Consider the following 20,836-nt stretch of genomic DNA (forward strand, 5'->3'; position numbering starts at 1 on the left):
CTCATTTACAAAATAAATGTTGAATTATATACTAAAGAAATGATATGATCTCTGGGATTTGCTTTTGAATATTTTAAGATTGATAGGGAATTGGGTGGGAGTATAGAAGAAATAAGGCTGACCATGAGTTAATAATTTGTATAAAATCCAGTGACAGATATACAGAGGCCCATTATATTGTAAATCTACGTATCTAGCTGTGGGAAATTTGTAATGAAAGCAAAAATAAGTCATGTTTAACTTCTGCAATCAGTGAAAACACTACTAATTATAGGTAAGGGATAAGCAATAGGTTATTTTGACCTCCAGTAGTTCTGCCTTGTGGGTGAAACACCAGGCGAGAGGAGCTTCAGTGCATTTCATACACGAGCGTAACATGGAGAACCTTTGTGTGAGTCAGTGACTAACTCCCAGCTAAGTGAATTCAGACTAGTCTTGTTGTACTGAGAGCACTCAGAGCTGGAAGGCAGGAGAACTTTTCCCTGACTAAAGGAAACCTCAAATGCGATCTTCAGATTTCATAACTTTTCTAATAAAGCCCATGTGATCTCACTGTTGGTAAAGCCCAGCCTTCCCAACCTGCAGGCTCACCTTCCGGCACTGAGCCCAGCCCATTTTCTCCATATATAAGCCACTGCTGGCAACCTCGTCTCACCAGTCTGCTCCTCTCAGCTCTACCCTCCACCTCTCACGCCCTCCTCAGCCTCTTGGACTTCAGGAACCATGACTTCCAAATCCACCGTGAAGAGCCAAAGCAGCAGCCGCCGTGTCTTCAGTGCCGGCTCAGCCAGAGTCCCTGGGGTCAGCCGCTCTGGCTTCAGCAGCGTGCCCGTGTGCCGCTCCAGGGGCAGTGGTGGGCTCGCTGGAGTGGGTGGAGGAGCTGGCTTTGGCAGCCGCAGCCTCTATGGCGTGGGGGGCTCCAAGAGGATCTCCCTCGGAGGGGGCAGCTGTGCCCTCGGTGGCGGATATGGCGGCAGCGCTGGAGGCGGCTATAGCGTTGGAGGTGGAGCTGGGAGTGGCTTTGGTTTGGGCAGTGGAGCTGGTGGTGGTTTTGGGCTCGGTGGTGGAGCTGGCTTCGGTATTGGCTACTGGGGCCCTGGCATGCCCGTCTGTCCCCCTGGAGGCATCCAAGAGGTCACCATCAACCAGAGTCTCCTGACTCCCCTCAACCTGCAAATCGACCCCACCATCCAGCGAATCAAGACTGAGGAGCGGGAACAGATCAAGACCCTCAACAACAGGTTCGCCTCCTTCATCGACAAGGTGAGCCGGGAGCACCTGCCCTCCACTGGGATTTCAGAGTCCCCAGTGGAGTGACGCAACCAACGTCCTACCAGGGGGAGCCTCGGCAGAGAGGGAGGAGGGGACTCGGGCTAGCTCTCCACTGGGATGCAGGATAGGCTCCATGTGGACCACAGGTAGAAGGTGATCACAATCATTTACAGCTACTGATCCCTTAAATGTCTTCATTCCTGCCTGGGAAGCATTCTCCACTCTTGATAACCCTCAAGCAAAGGAAAGGAACTGAGAGAATGGAATGAGTTAGCTTAATCTTCTGAAGGGTCTAAGAAATTAAAAAGGGAATTACAGTGGAAACTGCACTTGAGCCTTAGTTGGGGTGGTGGCGGGGAAGGAAAGAAGATAAAAACCCAAAGGAAATGTCAGGAAAAAAAGACTCAGAAACAGGTATATGTGCATAGAAATACTTAACTTGTAGAACCAGATCCTGAGCATTAAGGGAGCTTGTTTTAGAGGGACTCATGCACTAGATGGGAAAGAAGATTAAATCCAATCATCAATAGGGTTGGAATTTAACCATTAGATTCTAAACATTTGACATCCCTTTAGCTGAGATACACTCTATAAAATAACTCTGTGCGATATACGAGAGAAATACTATTTTAAAGTACATTTGTGATTGTGCTTATCAAGAGGAAGAAAAGAAATGTTGAAAGTCACTGACTGACAGGCTCCGTAATGGAGAAGAGGGACTGTGTGATAGCTCCCTGGGGAAACGTGGCCAGTGAGATCTGTGTGGTGTGAAGGCAAACAGTCAGGGGAGCAGCACCGTCAGCCGGAGCCTCTGTGCACGCTCTGGAGTAGCCCAGCACCACGGGGACCACCAGATCTGCTTGGGCACAGTCAACCCACCTCTCTTCCTGCCTTCCTTCCTTCCTTCCTTCCTTCTTTCCTTTGTTGCACAAATAACCATCTTGTCTTCGTCCAGGTCCGATTCCTGGAGCAGCAAAACAAGGTCCTGGAAACCAAGTGGACCCTGCTGCAGGAGCAGGGCACCAAGACCGTGAGGCAGAGCCTGGAGCCTTTGTTCGAGCAGTACATCTACAATCTCAGGAGTCAGTTGGACAGCCTTGTCACGGAGAGAAGCCGCCTGGACTCCGAGTTCAGAGGGATGCAGGACACGGTAGAGGACTTCAAGAAGAAGTGAGTTACAGGAGAGAAAAGGGCTCAGTTTCCTGAAGCCCACGCTTCAAGTCTATTAGATGACCAGGTCCAAATGAGGGCATGGTTCTTAGTAAAACATGTCCATGGAAATGAAACCACAATTCTTGCCTAAACACAAACCCCGAAGAACAAAAGGGCCATACAGGTGGATGGGGAGAGTAAAGATGTAAACAACTGAGGGACCACAGAATTCGTCTTTTAGGTTTACTGGCAGGAAAGCTCCATTTGGATATATCCATTGTGGGAAGTTGGGATCCCAGGCTGCCTTTTCTGTATAATCTTCAGCACTGACTCAATTAGGTTTTACCCTTTCTAATTCCAGATATGAAGATGAAATCAACAAGCGCATGTCAGCAGAGCATGAATTTGTGAATCTGAAGAAGGTGAGATGAGTAAGATCAGGGGCTCATGTTTCTTTGCCGAAGGAGAGGACTCTGAGAAAAGAATAATCGGGGAGATTAAAGGAGGAGCAGACTGGGAAGGAGGGCTCGGCTCATCTGATCCCAAGTTGTTGGCTTCTTCCCCAGGATGTGGACACTGCTTACATGAATAAGGTTGAACTAGAAACCAAGGCAGACGCTCTCATAGATGAGATCAACTTCCTCAGAGCCCTCTATGAAGCAGTAAGCATCTTTCCACACTCTGTTTTATTGACTCTAAAGAGATTTGCAAAAGATGGAAAATCTTAGGCTTGGGTGCCTCTGTAAATGTCATGGGAAAAGGGGATCTGACGATCTCTTGTTGTGCAGGAACTGGCTCAGATGCAAACCCACATCTCAGACACGTCTGTGGTCCTCTCCATGGACAACAACCGCACCCTGGACCTGGACAGCATCATCGCTGAAGTCAAAGCGCAATATGAGGTGATCGCTTGCAGGAGCCGGGAAGAGGCTGAGTGCTGGTACAAGTGCAAGGTGAGCAGTGATGGGGAGCTGAAGAAGAATCCCTGTGCCTCCCCGCTGGAGACCAGCAAGGCTTCCCGAGACTTCACTCGGGAAATCTCCATCTAGGAAGCGGGGGTCCTCTCAATGGACGTGTACCCTGACCAACAGAGTAGATCTTTACAGTATTTATGTCCACGTCTAGTAAGTCAAAGAACCTAAATGTAGGACAAAAGCTACCGTAGATAAAGTCCAAGGGATCTTTGCTTTAGCTTCACCCCAATGCTAGTTCTCAGAAACAGTACAGAGGATGTTCTGGTCTTGAAGAGAACCAGGCAGTCAGTGGTCCTACCAAGGATAGTGTGTGATGGGTGTACAGTGTCCATGACCTTGTAACACCAATTTTCTTAAAACGCCTTGTGGACAAGCCATTCGTTTCGATTTGTGAAAACCTTGATTAGTGTCCTGTGAAGCCCATGGACACCACCCTCTCTCCCTCTGGTTTACAGTACGAGGAGCTGCAGTTGACGGCGGGCAGACACGGGGACGACCTGCGCAACACCAAGCAGGAGATCACTGAGATCAGCTTGATGATCCAGAGGCTGAGATCTGAGATCGACCACGTCAAGAAGCAGGTATGGGGGGGACCATGGAGGAGAAAAGCATCCTTTCCTTCCTAGGCCACCAGGGATCATCTACCACCATGTAGGCAACTCCTGGGCACTGAGGGAACAGCAGGGAGGGGAGGACATGTACTTCCTCCCTTAGTGAGTTCCCACAGGTTAGAGAGATGGATCCCAACCCAAGAGCAGGAAACAATTGCATGACAGGACCAATCCCAACTGGTCAGCGGTACAAAGATACAGTCTTGAGGCACTGAAATGAGATTCCATAAGAGGAATGACTGATTTGGGAATGCAAGACACAAGTTGGCAAAGAAAAGGTCAGGCCAGAAAGTGTGAGGAAGATTGCTGCAAATATGCTCAGATTCCATGTGAAAAAGAAGCTGAGAAAAGACACAGGACAAATGAGGGTTTTCCAAACATGTGAAGTGGAAGGAAGGCAAGGTCGCAACAGTTTAAAGTGAAATCATCTCCTCACTGTGGGTGTCTGTGGTTCTGTGTGAGTTCGTGTGCATCCACATGAACTTACCCAAACTGTCCACATTCAGAAGAAGCCAGTGGGTCCATTTCTTCCAATGTCCCCTGGTCTTGGGTCTGCTGTAGTATCTTCCAGCAGTCACCACCTCCATCCTCATTAGGGTGGTTAACACAGAAGTGCATAGGGAGCTCCTAGACTAGTTCAGGTTTGCAGAATGGAAAAAGACTGGACAAAAAGTGTCAAACGTCCTTTTCCATGGAATCTGGGCTCTAGAGCTCTTCCTCACTAGGAAAGAAGAACCATGCTTCGTCTCCTCAGGAGTCCAGATTGCAGGTTCATCTGCCCATCTTCCCCTCTAGCGCGCCAACCTGCAATCGGCCATCGCCGATGCTGAGCAGCGTGGGGAGCTGGCCCTCAGGGACGCCAAGAACAAGCTGGCCGAGCTGGAGAACGCCCTGCAGAAGGCCAAGCAGGATATGGCGCAGCTAGTGAAGGACTACCAGGAGCTCATGAATGTCAAGCTGTCTCTGGATGTGGAGATCGCCACCTACAGGAAGCTGCTGGAAGGCGAGGAGTGCAGGTGAGTAACTCACACAACCTCCTCAAACATCTGGGTCCATGTCCAAGGTGTCCAGCCAGTGAGCACCAGTGGAAGGCGCTCTAGTCATGGCCATAATGCCACTCCCAGAAAAGGACTTAGAAGGCACGTTCCCCATGGGTTCTCCTCACGCCCAAGCTTCCAAGCTGGTCCAGCTCTGGCTCTGAGGTCTCATGATGGCTGTGTCTCCTCTCTCCTAGGCTGAATGGGGAAGGCGTTGGACAAGTCAACATCTGTAAGTACCTTCACTTGCCTCCCTCCCTTGCCCTTGTGCTCTTCTGACTGGACTCTGTGTGGCAGAGTGAGCTCACCATGTCTTGTCATGGCCTTGTCCCCTTGCCTCTCCAGCCGTGGTACAGTCCACCGTCTCCAGTGGCTATGGCGGTGCCGGCGGTGTCAGCGGCGGCTTAGGCCTGGGCGGAGGCAGTGGCTACTCCTACGGCAGTGGTCACGGCATTGGAGGTGGCTTCAGTTCCGGAGGTGGCTTCAGTTCCGGCAGTGGCAGAGCCATCGGGGGTGGCCTCAGCTCCTCCGGGGGCAGCAGTTCCGCCATCAAATACACCACCACCTCCTCCTCCAGCAGGAAGGGCTACAGGCATTGAACACCTGCCATGGGCTCGGGGTCCCACAGTGTCTCAGGCTCCCTCTCCAGCTTCACTGCCCTTTCCTCCAGTTGCTTCCTCTCTCCTGCTTCTTTCTTCTCTTACTCCTTGAGCTCGAACTGAACTTGCTGAGTGCCCTCATGTCCTGTCCGCCAACACCTGCCGCATCTGAGCTTCCATTGCTCACCATCGGAAGGTCACTGTCTGGGTCCTACTCCAGAACAGGGCAATGCCCCTAGCTTTCCACTGGCCCAGTATGTCCCATCTCACAGGTGTTGTGTTCCTCCCTTGCAGTGATCATGAAAGCACAAGTGACTAGTTCTATGATGTACGGGGGTCTCTATCCCTGTGATGCTTCCTCTGCTCTTTGCTCACTTGGATTGCTAAATAAAGCAGATTTATACTATAATGCGTGGTTTCATATTGCCTTGCTTTGTTACCAATGGTTCTTGCGGTTTTCACCGGGCAAATGCCTTTTCAGGAATGAAGCGTACTCCCAATCCCCATGTGCTTCACCCCCCTCCTTTAGAGAACTTCGACAAACAGCCACTTAGCATCCGGATGCTCAGGAGTCCTCCGAGAACAGTTTGGCAAGTGAAGAGGGAGGGAGCAGGTTCATCATCATAGTAAAGTCTGTTTTCACTGCCCTTACCAGGTGCCAGCAGATTCGTTTCTCTGACTTGGTCTCTAACACTCTACCTCCTCCTGCCCCAGTTGACACCCATACACCCCAGAGAATCATATTACAGTCCAAGTAGATCAGAAGGACATTGACTAGAGAGTAAGATATTTGATTTATCCTTAGACAGGCCTCATGACCAAGAAACTTGCCTGGCAACGTGTATCAGGAGTAATTTAAATGTACATACTTCTGAACTGAAATTATGCTTCGAGCAATGTGTGCTGAGGAAATAGTACAAATGCAGGAAGTTGTACTTGACGGTTGTCAATCCCAGTAATCCTTTCGACAGGGAAAAATTGGAAACACTGGGCAAATTCAGGATCCAAGGACTCAGACACAAAGCACAGGTGGTGATTTTTTGAAGTGTGGAGGCAAAGTAAGAATGGAAATGCCTCCTTCCTTACCACATAATCCTCTCACAGAGCCTCAAAGAAGTAGAGCCCTTGCTGCTCCAAAGAGATAGCCCTGCATCCTCTCTCAGCTGTGCCCTGGCTTCCTTTGACTTCTACAAATGGGTAATGGAAAACTCAGGATACAGTGCAAGGTTGGTCTGTCAACATCTTCCTGAGGGCCAGTCACTTTTGCCAGTCTCTGTTCTGTCCATGTTCCTAATCCCAGGTTTTTTCTCTGGAGAATTCTGCCTTATACCATTAGGAATGAAAGTTCCCTTGTTAGGAATCCAGGAGAAATGACTGAGTCTAGGAATGGGGTGGAATATATACATAAGATGATCCTGCAGCATCTTTCAGTGCCAAGAAGTAAAGAAATAATCAAAAAGACCCTGTAAGAGCTCCTGATAGACAAATTGGAACAACTTGAGCCATAAATAAATAGATAGACAAATAAATAATGTACTGGATTATAACCCAAATTATGAAATAATTATTCATGGTCCCCACTGACGTGAATAAGGGATTGACTAAATTGATTAATAAGGGATGACTGACAACTCTCAGGCAGAAGAATTTCATTTAGTTACATAGGTGCTCCCCAATCGAGGAAGGAGTGAAGAACTGCTCCCCCCTAAGTGTGGGCTGTGCACAATGACTTCCTTGCAAAGAGCACAGCCTAAAAATGGGGGAAAAGAGTAACTTTACCGTCAAGAAATCAATCAAACACTTCCTCAGCCAGGTGATCAAGGGTAACACCGACAGTAGTAAGTCTGGTTCATAGCAAGTACCCTGGATATGATGTGATGAGAAGGGCACACGTCATCTCTGTGGTCTTCCTCCCAAACACCATAACTCCAGTGTACTCATGAGGCAACATCAGCCAAAGCCCAATTGTGGACATCTGCAGAACACCTGGGCAGAGTTCCCCAAAACTTTCAAGGTCATTAAGACAAGGAACACCTGACAAACCGTGTTAGCCAAGAAGGAGACACAATGACTAAATGGAAAGTGGTACCATGGATGATACCCTAGAACAGAAAAAAGAATGTTGGGCAAAAGGTAAGGAAATCCAAATGAAGTATAGACTAGTTAATAGTAATATATTTATATGGTTTCCTTCATTGTGAGAAATATAACTAAAGAGAGGTATTAATAATAGGGGGAATGAATGTGTATTGTATACAGACCTCTTTGTACTCTCTTCACAATTTTTTGTAAATCTACAACTATTCTGAAATTCAAAGTTTATTACGAAAAACACTTAAAGTGTGGGGCTCAGAGTAACATCTGTAGTTTTCACTGAACTAATTTTGTACACAAAATTATGAAACAAGTAAGGGAGAGAAAGAGACAGAATCACAAAGGAACACAAAGACGGTTGCAGGGCCCGAGATACAGAGAAATCATTGAAGAACTAATGCAACAACAATAAAGTTCATCATCTCAAGCTGGCGTTAACTCTAGTAAACTGTCTTTCTTTTACGTTGTGTACTTTCTAAATTTTTTGGTGTTGAACATGTGTCATTTCAAAAGAGAAAGTGTGTTCCCCACGATGTCCTCATTGTATGACAGCTGAGATTAAACGCGGTTACCCTTTTCGGTACTAAGGAAGGAAAGATTCAGTCTCTAGGTTAAGCTCCCTGAGATTAAACCATTCCGATTGATTTCCTTTGCCCACTGAGGACTGAATAAGAGGAAACGTATTTCTTTCGCAAGAGCAAAGACGTGTTTTTGAGTCAAGGAAGGACTCGGCAGTACTGACGGTCCTTAGATACTGGATTTGACTCCTAAGGAGGCTAGCCAATTGCCTCCTCCTGTATGGAGTCCATGTACCTGGAAAATATAGGAAATACATTTTAGAAATAACCACCTCCAATAGAAAAACATTTTCCAGTTAGAGGCTGTATCCAAAGTTCACCTTACCTGAATCCTCTGTGATTCAGAATGATCACTTGTGAGCCATACCACGTGGATTCTAGCTGCATGGGCTAGAATGGCCAGTACAGCCCAGTGCATGGGATCCCAGCTCACGGTGGGGGCATGGGGTGCAGAAGAGCCAGAGGAGGGAACGTTTCTACAGGTGCTGAGAGCAGGCTGCTCTTCTCTGCGCTGCTCCGTGCTCCCAGAGTCATCCCTACAGAATCCCTTGCTAGCTAACTCTTCATTGTACTTGGCCTTGAGAAAAGCTGACAGTAGATCCCAGGATGGGAGGCGAAAGGGCTTGAGGAGTTCTTCTCTAACAGCAGCTGGATTCCTTTAACCATGAGTTTTGCTGGGCAGTGCCTTCTCCTCAATGCTCTTACTTCCTGGACCCCAGGGGTGTCCCTTTAGCACGAGAAAGTGAGTGGCAGAGGAAAACCATCCTCTTGAGGTCTCGGAGGCCGGTCCACTAGATGTGCCATTTTCCCCCACACTCTTACTGTCCCCAACCTCCTCGTGCCCCCAGAGAACCCCCTTCTTTAACCCCACTGCCATCTGTATCTGTCCTCCCCCCCTGAAGAAACTCCTCGCCATCAAATGTAGTCATGGAAGACCTTTCCTTCCTGCTTCTGTTTGAAACTGCAAGGCTAGAATTTATCTGGATTCTTATGAAGGTTTTCCTTCATCCCGCGTTTCTCTCTCTCCATTCCTCTTGCCTAATCTGAGCTTCTTCATAGCACTTGCAGGGTGTAGCCACAAAGAAATCAGAAACTGCATTTAATAGCCCTCTTTTTCGTAATAATATCAGTACTGTTAGTTTGACACTATCATAGGTTTGTTGTAGGATAAAGCAAATAAGTCATATGTCATTCAGAGCTCAGCTTTTCGGAGTGAGTAAAAGAAATACAGGTAGAAAATCATCCTGTATTCTATTTGAATTGGAAATATCAGTATCAACTTCTGATTTGAGTACTTTTCAATTCTATTTTTACATTCTTCTTAGCTCTATCCATTGAAAAGTCTTCAAAGCAAGAGTAACCCAGTAACAATGAGCACCCGTAGCATGCAAATTTTAGCTTGTGAATATCATTTCTCAATAAAAGGTACCAGAGCGACTCCCAGAAATGGCTGATTCCATGGCTGTTGCAAGGTAAGTACAAGGTAGCCTTGAGACATCTCGTCCCCGTCAACAAGGAAGCTTGCAAAGTCCAATGCGTTTCTGTCAAAAGGACACAGAAGCCAATCTGAGGAGCTCCCATTGGCCTAAAATGGACAGTTTCAGCACCAAAAGGATTAATGCCTGCCATGGACTCAAACATATCAAATATATTTTTTGAACTGTGAATTTATAATTACACAAAACCCAAAAAACAAACAAACAAAAAATAACTTTCTTTATTACACTTGGAAATTGCTGGGCTCCCAACCCACTATTCTAAAATTGCAAAATAAAGAGAAAGAAGCGCTTCTTCTGCCTTTCCTGTATCAATTAAATACATATTAGGTTACCTACAAAGGAAACCATGACAGTGCCTTCCTTACAGATGACTGCCAGGTGATAAATGCAAAGGCAGGATGTTAAGTTAATAAGTTACCAGTTTGCAACCCCTCATGAAATAGTCAATCTGAGAATTGATCAATGTATATTAAAATATTAGATGACAAATTTATTGGACACTTTTTAATGGAGGGTTAAGGCTGGAACTATGGATATACCTGGATCAGTCTTAACATCACTAAATTGAACAACTTGTATTATATGCCTCATGATCTGATGCAATACGGGGCACACAGCACCAGCTGGGACATAATCTCGCCTGAAACAATGGAACTAAATCTAATCAACTCTAATATAAGTAGTACCGAGGAAAAACCGGCGTTAGAAGTTACGTGGCACCAACAGAAACAATGAGCCAAATCCAGAATGTAGCCGTTCTAGAGAAAAAAACAATTTCTCCACAAATCAGTGGTATATAAAAGAAAACAATGGAATCTATTACAGAACGAAAGAAGCTTAAGAGAACCACCAGTCCAATGCAATATGTGAATCTAGTTAGGATGTTGCTTCAAGCAAACCAGCATAAAAAGACATCTTTGAGATAATCAGAGAAGTATGAACATAAATGAGTATTAGGTTTCATTAAGAAGTGACTGTTGCTCATGATCGATATAAAACTGTTGTACAGTTAGATTTAAAAGTCCTTCTCAAGAACTTAGACATGCATGCAAATATTGACAAGTGAAATGACTTCATGTCTTAATCTCCTTGAAGATACATCAACTAAAGTAGAAGATTTCAATATAGGAAGTAGTGGAATTCGATGAGACAAGCTGAGAAATATGGATAAGTGTTTAATCTGGGGGATTGGTACATGGTGGTTTACATACTATTCTCTTTCATTGTATCTGTTGGGCTTTCAATGCTGCAAACTGTGATTAAGCAATAAAGGAGGTTCTTCCACTGAGGAGAGCACAAATACATTTTGGGATTAAATTTCTGATGATGGTAAATATGATGGCTTGTAGAAAACTTTCAGGTGACTCTTATCATGGCTCAGGGAAGGGAGAGGCCCTGAGCACGATGACGTCTTCATTGAAGCCAATAGTTTCCATGCAGCGCGAGAAAGGAAAATTAATATTTTGAATTTCAATTATTGCTTACAAGTTTAAAGGCTATATATATTTTAAATATAAATATATGAATGGGAGACTTCTGAATGTAGCCTAATGGAGGAAAGGGAGGCATTTCCCCTTCTCAGATATTATCTTAAAAGAAACAAGGAGAACAAGAAACGTAAAAGTAATCTCCACCCTCAACCCCCAAGAGGAAAACATCGTAAAGTCCTTCAATCAAAAAAAAAAAAAAAAAAAAAGAACATAGAAAACTCTTCTCACAGAAAGCAAGAAATCAAACACAGTTGTTGGGAAACTGAGAGAGAAGATGCCCTCAGGGCAGATCTCAGAAAATCCAGTGAAGAACACTCTTGAGAACAAACAAATCAAAACTAAACAACGTGGTGACCACAGAGGGACAGCACACAAAGTTAACCCTGAGGTTTTCCTACTGCCAGGCACTGCTGACTCATGTAACTCCTACTGTGTGAATGTGAAGAACACATCCTCAGGTGCAAATCCAAGAATGGCTGGTTTGCAACAGTCAGAAGTGGGTGTGTGTGTTCCAGGGAGGACCCATTTGCCATGAAGTTTCAAGACCCAGTGAAGGTAGGGTTGAGTAAGGGATCAGAGGCAAGGCCTACTGGCAACAGGTTGTCGGGGAAGCAAAGAAGACGGAGACTGAACTGCGAGCCACGCCGCAGCCATCTTCCTTGGCTTCGTCTAATTCAAATTAAAAGAATTATTCACACAGCCTGTGCCATAATGAGAATTCCTGTTAGCCTGGTTGCAGCCTGGCCCCTCCTCCCAGAATACTGTCTGCAAAAGACAGGTCCAGAAGGAGCTCGCCTCTTTCAAAGATGAGCCCTCGTTAGAAAGGAACCATTCCAGGCCCCACGAAGGACACTTTACATTGAAAGAGAAAAACAAGAGGCACTTAGAAAACACTCAACAGAAAAAAGTGACGAAGATTATTACCGAAAAGGCAATGAAATAAACACCACGGTGAAATAAGAGAACAAAGGGGCAGTAGAGTGAGAAATAAAAGATGATAATATTAGTTGATAGAGCTCAGAAAAGGAGCAGAGAAGAAAGAGAAAGCCACAATAGAAAGGAAGGCCAAGCTGAAAGCAGCATAAGACGTTGCTGATGCACAGCAATGGACCACAGGTAAAGGTGGAGAAAACAGCCTGTAGGAAATAGCATGAGAATCGAGTGAAAACATAGACATGGGAGACAAAGTACATACAGCGTGAGTGCAACTGCAAAAGGGAATATATATGTGTGTTTCATATATATCTGTATGTATATATTCAATGTATATGCTCGCATGCATCACACATGCCCCAGGAAAAACACAGAAACATATCGAAGTGACGTGACTACAAGGATACACAGGGAAGTGGCAACACGGCTTTGTCTTCCTAGACAGGAGTGGGGAATGATCTTGAGCATGTAATTGTTTCCTTAACCATGTATTACTTGTTTAATTTTTCAGTTAATAAGTAGGTGTGTAAATATCAATACTCAGTATATAAATAGGCATTCTATGACATCTGTATCTGTAATGTTTAAATAGCTAGCTTATTAAGCTTCTAATTTGAACTGTCAGTTTACAGGATACACAAAGGACACGAGATCATGCTAAGTAAGACAACATGACTATGCAAATGCACAGGACAAATAACCTGTTTTTTATTTTTTTTCACAAATAGACTGCAAGTGGAAAAGCGGAGGGGGATTTAATGACTTAAATGATTTTACAGACATACTACTTTAAAGACAGAGCACCGAAATACAGAATGTATGGAACTTATTAGGATCCTGATTTGGACAACCAAAACTTAAAATATAAATAACACAAACGGATTTAGTTCAAGATTGAAGAGACACTCCTTAATGTTAATGAATGCATAAATATTAAGGATATATAAATGGTATTTGGTTATGTATTTAAAAGAGTACCTCATTTACAAAATAAATGTTGAATTATATACTAAAGAAATGATATGATCTCTGGGATTTGCTTTTGAATATTTTAAGATTGATAGGGAATTGGGTGGGAGTATAGAAGAAATAAGGCTGACCATGAGTTAATAATTTGTATAAAATCCAGTGACAGATATACAGAGGCCCATTATATTGTAAATCTACGTATCTAGCTGTGGGAAATTTGTAATGAAAGCAAAAATAAGTCATGTTTAACTTCTGCAATCAGTGAAAACACTACTAATTATAGGTAAGGGATAAGCAATAGGTTATTTTGACCTCCAGTAGTTCTGCCTTGTGGGTGAAACACCAGGCGAGAGGAGCTTCAGTGCATTTCATACACGAGCGTAACATGGAGAACCTTTGTGTGAGTCAGTGACTAACTCCCAGCTAAGTGAATTCAGACTAGTCTTGTTGTACTGAGAGCACTCAGAGCTGGAAGGCAGGAGAACTTTTCCCTGACTAAAGGAAACCTCAAATGCGATCTTCAGATTTCATAACTTTTCTAATAAAGCCCATGTGATCTCACTGTTGGTAAAGCCCAGCCTTCCCAACCTGCAGGCTCACCTTCCGGCACTGAGCCCAGCCCATTTTCTCCATATATAAGCCACTGCTGGCAACCTCGTCTCACCAGTCTGCTCCTCTCAGCTCTACCCTCCACCTCTCACGCCCTCCTCAGCCTCTTGGACTTCAGGAACCATGACTTCCAAATCCACCGTGAAGAGCCAAAGCAGCAGCCGCCGTGTCTTCAGTGCCGGCTCAGCCAGAGTCCCTGGGGTCAGCCGCTCTGGCTTCAGCAGCGTGCCCGTGTGCCGCTCCAGGGGCAGTGGTGGGCTCGCTGGAGTGGGTGGAGGAGCTGGCTTTGGCAGCCGCAGCCTCTATGGCGTGGGGGGCTCCAAGAGGATCTCCCTCGGAGCGGGCAGCTGTGCCCTCGGTGGCGGATATGGCGGCAGCGCTGGAGGCGGCTATAGCGTTGGAGGTGGAGCTGGGAGTGGATTTGGTTTGGGCAGTGGAGCTGGTGGTGGTTTTGGGCTCGGTGGTGGAGCTGGCTTCGGTATTGGCTACTGGGGCCCTGGCATGCCCGTCTGTCCCCCTGGAGGCATCCAAGAGGTCACCATCAACCAGAGTCTCCTGACTCCCCTCAACCTGCAAATCGACCCCACCATCCAGCGAATCAAGACTGAGGAGCGGGAACAGATCAAGACCCTCAACAACAGGTTCGCCTCCTTCATCGACAAGGTGAGCCGGGAGCACCTGCCCTCCACTGGGATTTCAGAGTCCCCAGTGGAGTGACGCAACCAACGTCCTACCAGGGGGAGCCTCGGCAGAGAGGGAGGAGGGGACTCGGGCTAGCTCTCCACTGGGATGCAGGATAGGCTCCATGTGGACCACAGGTAGAAGGTGATCACAATCATTTACAGCTACTGATCCCTTAAATGTCTTCATTCCTGCCTGGGAAGCATTCTCCACTCTTGATAACCCTCAAGCAAAGGAAAGGAACTGAGAGAATGGAATGAGTTAGCTTAATCTTCTGAAGGGTCTAAGAAATTAAAAAGGGAATTACAGTGGAAACTGCACTTGAGCCTTAGTTGGGGTGGTGGCGGGGAAGGAAAGAAGATAAAAACCCAAAGGAAATGTCAGGAAAAAAAGACTCAGAAACAGGTATATGTGCATAGAAATACTTAACTTGTAGAACCAGATCCTGAGCATTAAGGGAGCTTGTTTTAGAGGGACTCATGCACTAGATGGGAAAGAAGATTAAATCCAATCATCAATAGGGTTGGAATTTAACCATTAGATTCTAAACATTTGACATCCCTTTAGCTGAGATACACTCTATAAAATAAGTCTGTGCGATATACGAGAGAAATACTATTTTAAAGTACATTTGTGATTGTGCTTATCAAGAGGAAGAAAAGAAATGTTGAAAGTCACTGACTGACAGGCTCCGTAATGGAGAAGAGGGACTGTGTGATAGCTCCCTGGGGAAACGTGGCCAGTGAGATCTGTGTGGTGTGAAGGCAAACAGTCAGGGGAGCAGCACCGTCAGCCGGAGCCTCTGTGCACGCTCTGGAGTAGCCCAGCACCACGGGGACCACCAGATCTGCTTGGGCACAGTCAACCCACCTCTCTTCCTGCCTTCCTTCCTTCCTTCCTTCCTTCTTTCCTTTGTTGCACAAATAACCATCTTGTCTTCGTCCAGGTCCGATTCCTGGAGCAGCAAAACAAGGTCCTGGAAACCAAGTGGACCCTGCTGCAGGAGCAGGGCACCAAGACCGTGAGGCAGAGCCTGGAGCCTTTGTTCGAGCAGTACATCTACAATCTCAGGAGTCAGTTGGACAGCCTTGTCACGGAGAGAAGCCGCCTGGACTCCGAGTTCAGAGGGATGCAGGACACGGTAGAGGACTTCAAGAAGAAGTGAGTTACAGGAGAGAAAAGGGCTCAGTTTCCTGAAGCCCACGCTTCAAGTCTATTAGATGACCAGGTCCAAATGAGGGCATGGTTCTTAGTAAAACATGTCCATGGAAATGAAACCACAATTCTTGCCTAAACACAAACCCCGAAGAACAAAAGGGCCATACAGGTGGATGGGGAGAGTAAAGATGTAAACAACTGAGGGACCACAGAATTTGTCTTTTAGGTTTACTGGCAGGAAAGCTCCATTTGGATATATCCATTGTGGGAAGTTGGGATCCCAGGCTGCCTTTTCTGTATAATCTTCAGCACTGACTCAATTAGGTTTTACCCTTTCTAATTCCAGATATGAAGATGAAATCAACAAGCGCATGTCAGCAGAGCATGAATTTGTGAATCTGAAGAAGGTGAGATGAGTAAGATCAGGGGCTCATGTTTCTTTGCCGAAGGAGAGGACTCTGAGAAAAGAATAATCGGGGAGATTAAAGGAGGAGCAGACTGGGAAGGAGGGCTCGGCTCATCTGATCCCAAGTTGTTGGCTTCTTCCCCAGGATGTGGACACTGCTTACATGAATAAGGTTGAACTAGAAACCAAGGCAGACGCTCTCATAGATGAGATCAACTTCCTCAGAGCCCTCTATGAAGCAGTAAGCATCTTTCCACACTCTGTTTTATTGACTCTAAAGAGATTTGCAAAAGATGGAAAATCTTAGGCTTGGGTGCCTCTGTAAATGTCATGGGAAAAGGGGATCTGACGATCTCTTGTTGTGCAGGAACTGGCTCAGATGCAAACCCACATCTCAGACACGTCTGTGGTCCTCTCCATGGACAACAACCGCACCCTGGACCTGGACAGCATCATCGCTGAAGTCAAAGCGCAATATGAGGTGATCGCTTGCAGGAGCCGGGAAGAGGCTGAGTGCTGGTACAAGTGCAAGGTGAGCAGTGATGGGGAGCTGAAGAAGAATCCCTGTGCCTCCCCGCTGGAGACCAGCAAGGCTTCCCGAGACTTCACTCGGGAAATCTCCATCTAGGAAGCGGGGGTCCTCTCAATGGACGTGTACCCTGACCAACAGAGTAGATCTTTACAGTATTTATGTCCACGTCTAGTAAGTCAAAGAACCTAAATGTAGGACAAAAGCTACCGTAGATAAAGTCCAAGGGATCTTTGCTTTAGCTTCACCCCAATGCTAGTTCTCAGAAACAGTACAGAGGATGTTCTGGTCTTGAAGAGAACCAGGCAGTCAGTGGTCCTACCAAGGATAGTGTGTGATGGGTGTACAGTGTCCATGACCTTGTAACACCAATTTTCTTAAAACGCCTTGTGGACAAGCCATTCGTTTCGATTTGTGAAAACCTTGATTAGTGTCCTGTGAAGCCCATGGACACCACCCTCTCTCCCTCTGGTTTACAGTACGAGGAGCTGCAGTTGACGGCGGGCAGACACGGGGACGACCTGCGCAACACCAAGCAGGAGATCACTGAGATCAGCTTGATGATCCAGAGGCTGAGATCTGAGATCGACCACGTCAAGAAGCAGGTATGGGGGGGACCATGGAGGAGAAAAGCATCCTTTCCTTCCTAGGCCACCAGGGATCATCTACCACCATGTAGGCAACTCCTGGGCACTGAGGGAACAGCAGGGAGGGGAGGACATGTACTTCCTCCCTTAGTGAGTTCCCACAGGTTAGAGAGATGGATCCCAACCCAAGAGCAGGAAACAATTGCATGACAGGACCAATCCCAACTGGTCAGCGGTACAAAGATACAGTCTTGAGGCACTGAAATGAGATTCCATAAGAGGAATGACTGATTTGGGAATGCAAGACACAAGTTGGCAAAGAAAAGGTCAGGCCAGAAAGTGTGAGGAAGATTGCTGCAAATATGCTCAGATTCCATGTGAAAAAGAAGCTGAGAAAAGACACAGGACAAATGAGGGTTTTCCAAACATGTGAAGTGGAAGGAAGGCAAGGTCGCAACAGTTTAAAGTGAAATCATCTCCTCACTGTGGGTGTCTGTGGTTCTGTGTGAGTTCGTGTGCATCCACATGAACTTACCCAAACTGTCCACATTCAGAAGAAGCCAGTGGGTCCATTTCTTCCAATGTCCCCTGGTCTTGGGTCTGCTGTAGTATCTTCCAGCAGTCACCACCTCCATCCTCATTAGGGTGGTTAACACAGAAGTGCATAGGGAGCTCCTAGACTAGTTCAGGTTTGCAGAATGGAAAAAGACTGGACAAAAAGTGTCAAACGTCCTTTTCCATGGAATCTGGGCTCTAGAGCTCTTCCTCACTAGGAAAGAAGAACCATGCTTCGTCTCCTCAGGAGTCCAGATTGCAGGTTCATCTGCCCATCTTCCCCTCTAGTGCGCCAACCTGCAATCGGCCATCGCCGATGCTGAGCAGCGTGGGGAGCTGGCCCTCAGGGACGCCAAGAACAAGCTGGCCGAGCTGGAGAACGCCCTGCAGAAGGCCAAGCAGGATATGGCGCAGCTAGTGAAGGACTACCAGGAGCTCATGAATGTCAAGCTGTCTCTGGATGTGGAGATCGCCACCTACAGGAAGCTGCTGGAAGGCGAGGAGTGCAGGTGAGTAACTCACACAACCTCCTCAAACATCTGGGTCCATGTCCAAGGTGTCCAGCCAGTGAGCACCAGTGGAAGGCGCTCTAGTCATGGCCATAATGCCACTCCCAGAAAAGGACTTAGAAGGCACGTTCCCCATGGGTTCTCCTCACGCCCAAGCTTCCAAGCTGGTCCAGCTCTGGCTCTGAGGTCTCATGATGGCTGTGTCTCCTCTCTCCTAGGCTGAATGGGGAAGGCGTTGGACAAGTCAACATCTGTAAGTACCTTCACTTGCCTCCCTCCCTTGCCCTTGTGCTCTTCTGACTGGACTCTGTGTGGCAGAGTGAGCTCACCATGTCTTGTCATGGCCTTGTCCCCTTGCCTCTCCAGCCGTGGTACAGTCCACCGTCTCCAGTGGCTATGGCGGTGCCGGCGGTGTCAGCGGCGGCTTAGGCCTGGGCGGAGGCAGTGGCTACTCCTACGGCAGTGGTCACGGCATTGGAGGTGGCTTCAGTTCCGGAGGTGGCTTCAGTTCCGGCAGTGGCAGAGCCATCGGGGGTGGCCTCAGCTCCTCCGGGGGCAGCAGTTCCGCCATCAAATACACCACCACCTCCTCCTCCAGCAGGAAGGGCTACAGGCATTGAACACCTGCCATGGGCTCGGGGTCCCACAGTGTCTCAGGCTCCCTCTCCAGCTTCACTGCCCTTTCCTCCAGTTGCTTCCTCTCTCCTGCTTCTTTCTTCTCTTACTCCTTGAGCTCGAACTGAACTTGCTGAGTGCCCTCATGTCCTGTCCGCCAACACCTGCCGCATCTGAGCTTCCATTGCTCACCATCGGAAGGTCACTGTCTGGGTCCTACTCCAGAACAGGGCAATGCCCCTAGCTTTCCACTGGCCCAGTATGTCCCATCTCACAGGTGTTGTGTTCCTCCCTTGCAGTGATCATGAAAGCACAAGTGACTAGTTCTATGATGTACGGGGGTCTCTATCCCTGTGATGCTTCCTCTGCTCTTTGCTCACTTGGATTGCTAAATAAAGCAGATTTATACTATAATGCGTGGTTTCATATTGCCTTGCTTTGTTACCAATGGTTCTTGCGGTTTTCACCGGGCAAATGCCTTTTCAGGAATGAAGCGTACTCCCAATCCCCATGTGCTTCACCCCCCTCCTTTAGAGAACTTCGACAAACAGCCACTTAGCATCCGGATGCTCAGGAGTCCTCCGAGAACAGTTTGGCAAGTGAAGAGGGAGGGAGCAGGTTCATCATCATAGTAAAGTCTGTTTTCACTGCCCTTACCAGGTGCCAGCAGATTCGTTTCTCTGACTTGGTCTCTAACACTCTACCTCCTCCTGCCCCAGTTGACACCCATACACCCCAGAGAATCATATTACAGTCCAAGTAGATCAGAAGGACATTGACTAGAGAGTAAGATATTTGATTTATCCTTAGACAGGCCTCATGACCAAGAAACTTGCCTGGCAACGTGTATCAGGAGTAATTTAAATGTACATACTTCTGAACTGAAATTATGCTTCGAGCAATGTGTGCTGAGGAAATAGTACAAATGCAGGAAGTTGTACTTGACGGTTGTCAATCCCAGTAATCCTTTCGACAGGGAAAAATTGGAAACACTGGGCAAATTCAGGATCCAAGGACTCAGACACAAAGCACAGGTGGTGATTTTTTGAAGTGTGGAGGCAAAGTAAGAATGGAAATGCCTCCTTCCTTACCACATAATCCTCTCACAGAGCCTCAAAGAAGTAGAGCCCTTGCTGCTCCAAAGAGATAGCCCTGCATCCTCTCTCAGCTGTGCCCTGGCTTCCTTTGACTTCTACAAATGGGTAATGGAAAACTCAGGATACAGTGCAAGGTTGGTCTGTCAACATCTTCCTGAGGGCCAGTCACTTTTGCCAGTCTCTGTTCTGTCCATGTTCCTAATCCCAGGTTTTTTCTCTGGAGAATTCTGCCTTATACCATTAGGAATGAAAGTTCCCTTGTTAGGAATCCAGGAGAAATGACTGAGTCTAGGAATGGGGTGGAATATATACATAAGATGATCCTGCAGCATCTTTCAGTGCCAAGAAGTAAAGAAATAATCAAAAAGACCCTGTAAGAGCTCCTGATAGACAAATTGGAACAACTTGAGCCATAAATAAATAGATAGACAAATAAATAATGTACTGGATTATAACCCAAATTATGAAATAATTATTCATGGTCCCCACTGACGTGAATAAGGGATTGACTAAATTGATTAATAAGGGATGACTGACAACTCTCAGGCAGAAGAATTTCATTTAGTTACATAGGTGCTCCCCAATCGAGGAAGGAGTGAAGAACTGCTCCCCCCTAAGTGTGGGCTGTGCACAATGACTTCCTTGCAAAGAGCACAGCCTAAAAATGGGGGAAAAGAGTAACTTTACCGTCAAGAAATCAATCAAACACTTCCTCAGCCAGGTGATCAAGGGTAACACCGACAGTAGTAAGTCTGGTTCATAGCAAGTACCCTGGATATGATGTGATGAGAAGGGCACACGTCATCTCTGTGGTCTTCCTCCCAAACACCATAACTCCAGTGTACTCATGAGGCAACATCAGCCAAAGCCCAATTGTGGACA

General features: G+C 46.6%; 2 protein-coding genes across 3 annotated transcripts; both read left to right on the top strand.

The window, feature by feature from the left end:
• Nucleotides 1–677: 677 nt before the first annotated feature.
• Nucleotides 678–6,030, top strand: LOC114236799 (keratin, type II cytoskeletal 6A-like). Its single transcript, XM_057557386.1, has 9 exons — nt 678–1,263; nt 2,228–2,442; nt 2,786–2,846; nt 2,991–3,086; nt 3,213–3,377; nt 3,854–3,979; nt 4,805–5,025; nt 5,244–5,278; nt 5,392–6,030. Exons 1-9 carry the CDS (start codon nt 724–726, stop codon nt 5,643–5,645), a joined length of 1,713 nt encoding a protein of 570 aa, XP_057413369.1. The 5' UTR covers nt 678–723; the 3' UTR covers nt 5,646–6,030.
• A 7,885-nt stretch (nt 6,031–13,915) lies between these two features.
• Nucleotides 13,916–19,247, top strand: LOC130704548 (keratin, type II cytoskeletal 6A-like). Of its 2 annotated transcripts, XM_057557405.1 has the most exons (10): nt 13,916–14,175; nt 14,221–14,480; nt 15,445–15,659; nt 16,003–16,063; nt 16,208–16,303; nt 16,430–16,594; nt 17,071–17,196; nt 18,022–18,242; nt 18,461–18,495; nt 18,609–19,247. In XM_057557405.1, the coding sequence occupies exons 1-10, from the start codon at nt 13,941–13,943 to the stop codon at nt 18,860–18,862; spliced, it is 1,668 nt and encodes a 555-aa protein (XP_057413388.1). In that variant the 5' UTR covers nt 13,916–13,940; the 3' UTR covers nt 18,863–19,247. The 2 variants fall into 2 exon arrangements, with proteins under 2 accessions (XP_057413388.1, XP_057413387.1); XM_057557404.1 differs by having other exon boundaries at nt 13,916–14,480.
• The last annotated feature ends 1,589 nt before the right edge of the window (nt 19,248–20,836 follow it).

This window comes from Balaenoptera acutorostrata, chromosome 11, assembly GCF_949987535.1.
Source record: "Balaenoptera acutorostrata chromosome 11, mBalAcu1.1, whole genome shotgun sequence".
Taxonomy (NCBI): Eukaryota; Metazoa; Chordata; class Mammalia; order Artiodactyla; family Balaenopteridae; genus Balaenoptera; species Balaenoptera acutorostrata.

What these genes read in the sequence shown, in the direction of transcription:
- LOC114236799 (XM_057557386.1), top strand. Translation starts at nt 724, where the DNA reads ATGACTTCCAAATCCACCGTGAAGAGCCAAAGCAGCAGCCGCCGTGTC. An exon ending in TCAGAGCCCTCTATGAAGCA is followed by an intron (nt 3,087 to 3,212) that starts GTAAGCATCTTT and finishes CTTGTTGTGCAG; the next exon opens with GAACTGGCTCAGATGCAAAC. An exon ending in CGTTGGACAAGTCAACATCT is followed by an intron (nt 5,279 to 5,391) that starts GTAAGTACCTTC and finishes TTGCCTCTCCAG; the next exon opens with CCGTGGTACAGTCCACCGTC.
- LOC130704548 (XM_057557404.1), top strand. Translation starts at nt 13,941, where the DNA reads ATGACTTCCAAATCCACCGTGAAGAGCCAAAGCAGCAGCCGCCGTGTC. An exon ending in TCAGAGCCCTCTATGAAGCA is followed by an intron (nt 16,304 to 16,429) that starts GTAAGCATCTTT and finishes CTTGTTGTGCAG; the next exon opens with GAACTGGCTCAGATGCAAAC. An exon ending in CTGGAAGGCGAGGAGTGCAG is followed by an intron (nt 18,243 to 18,460) that starts GTGAGTAACTCA and finishes CCTCTCTCCTAG; the next exon opens with GCTGAATGGGGAAGGCGTTG.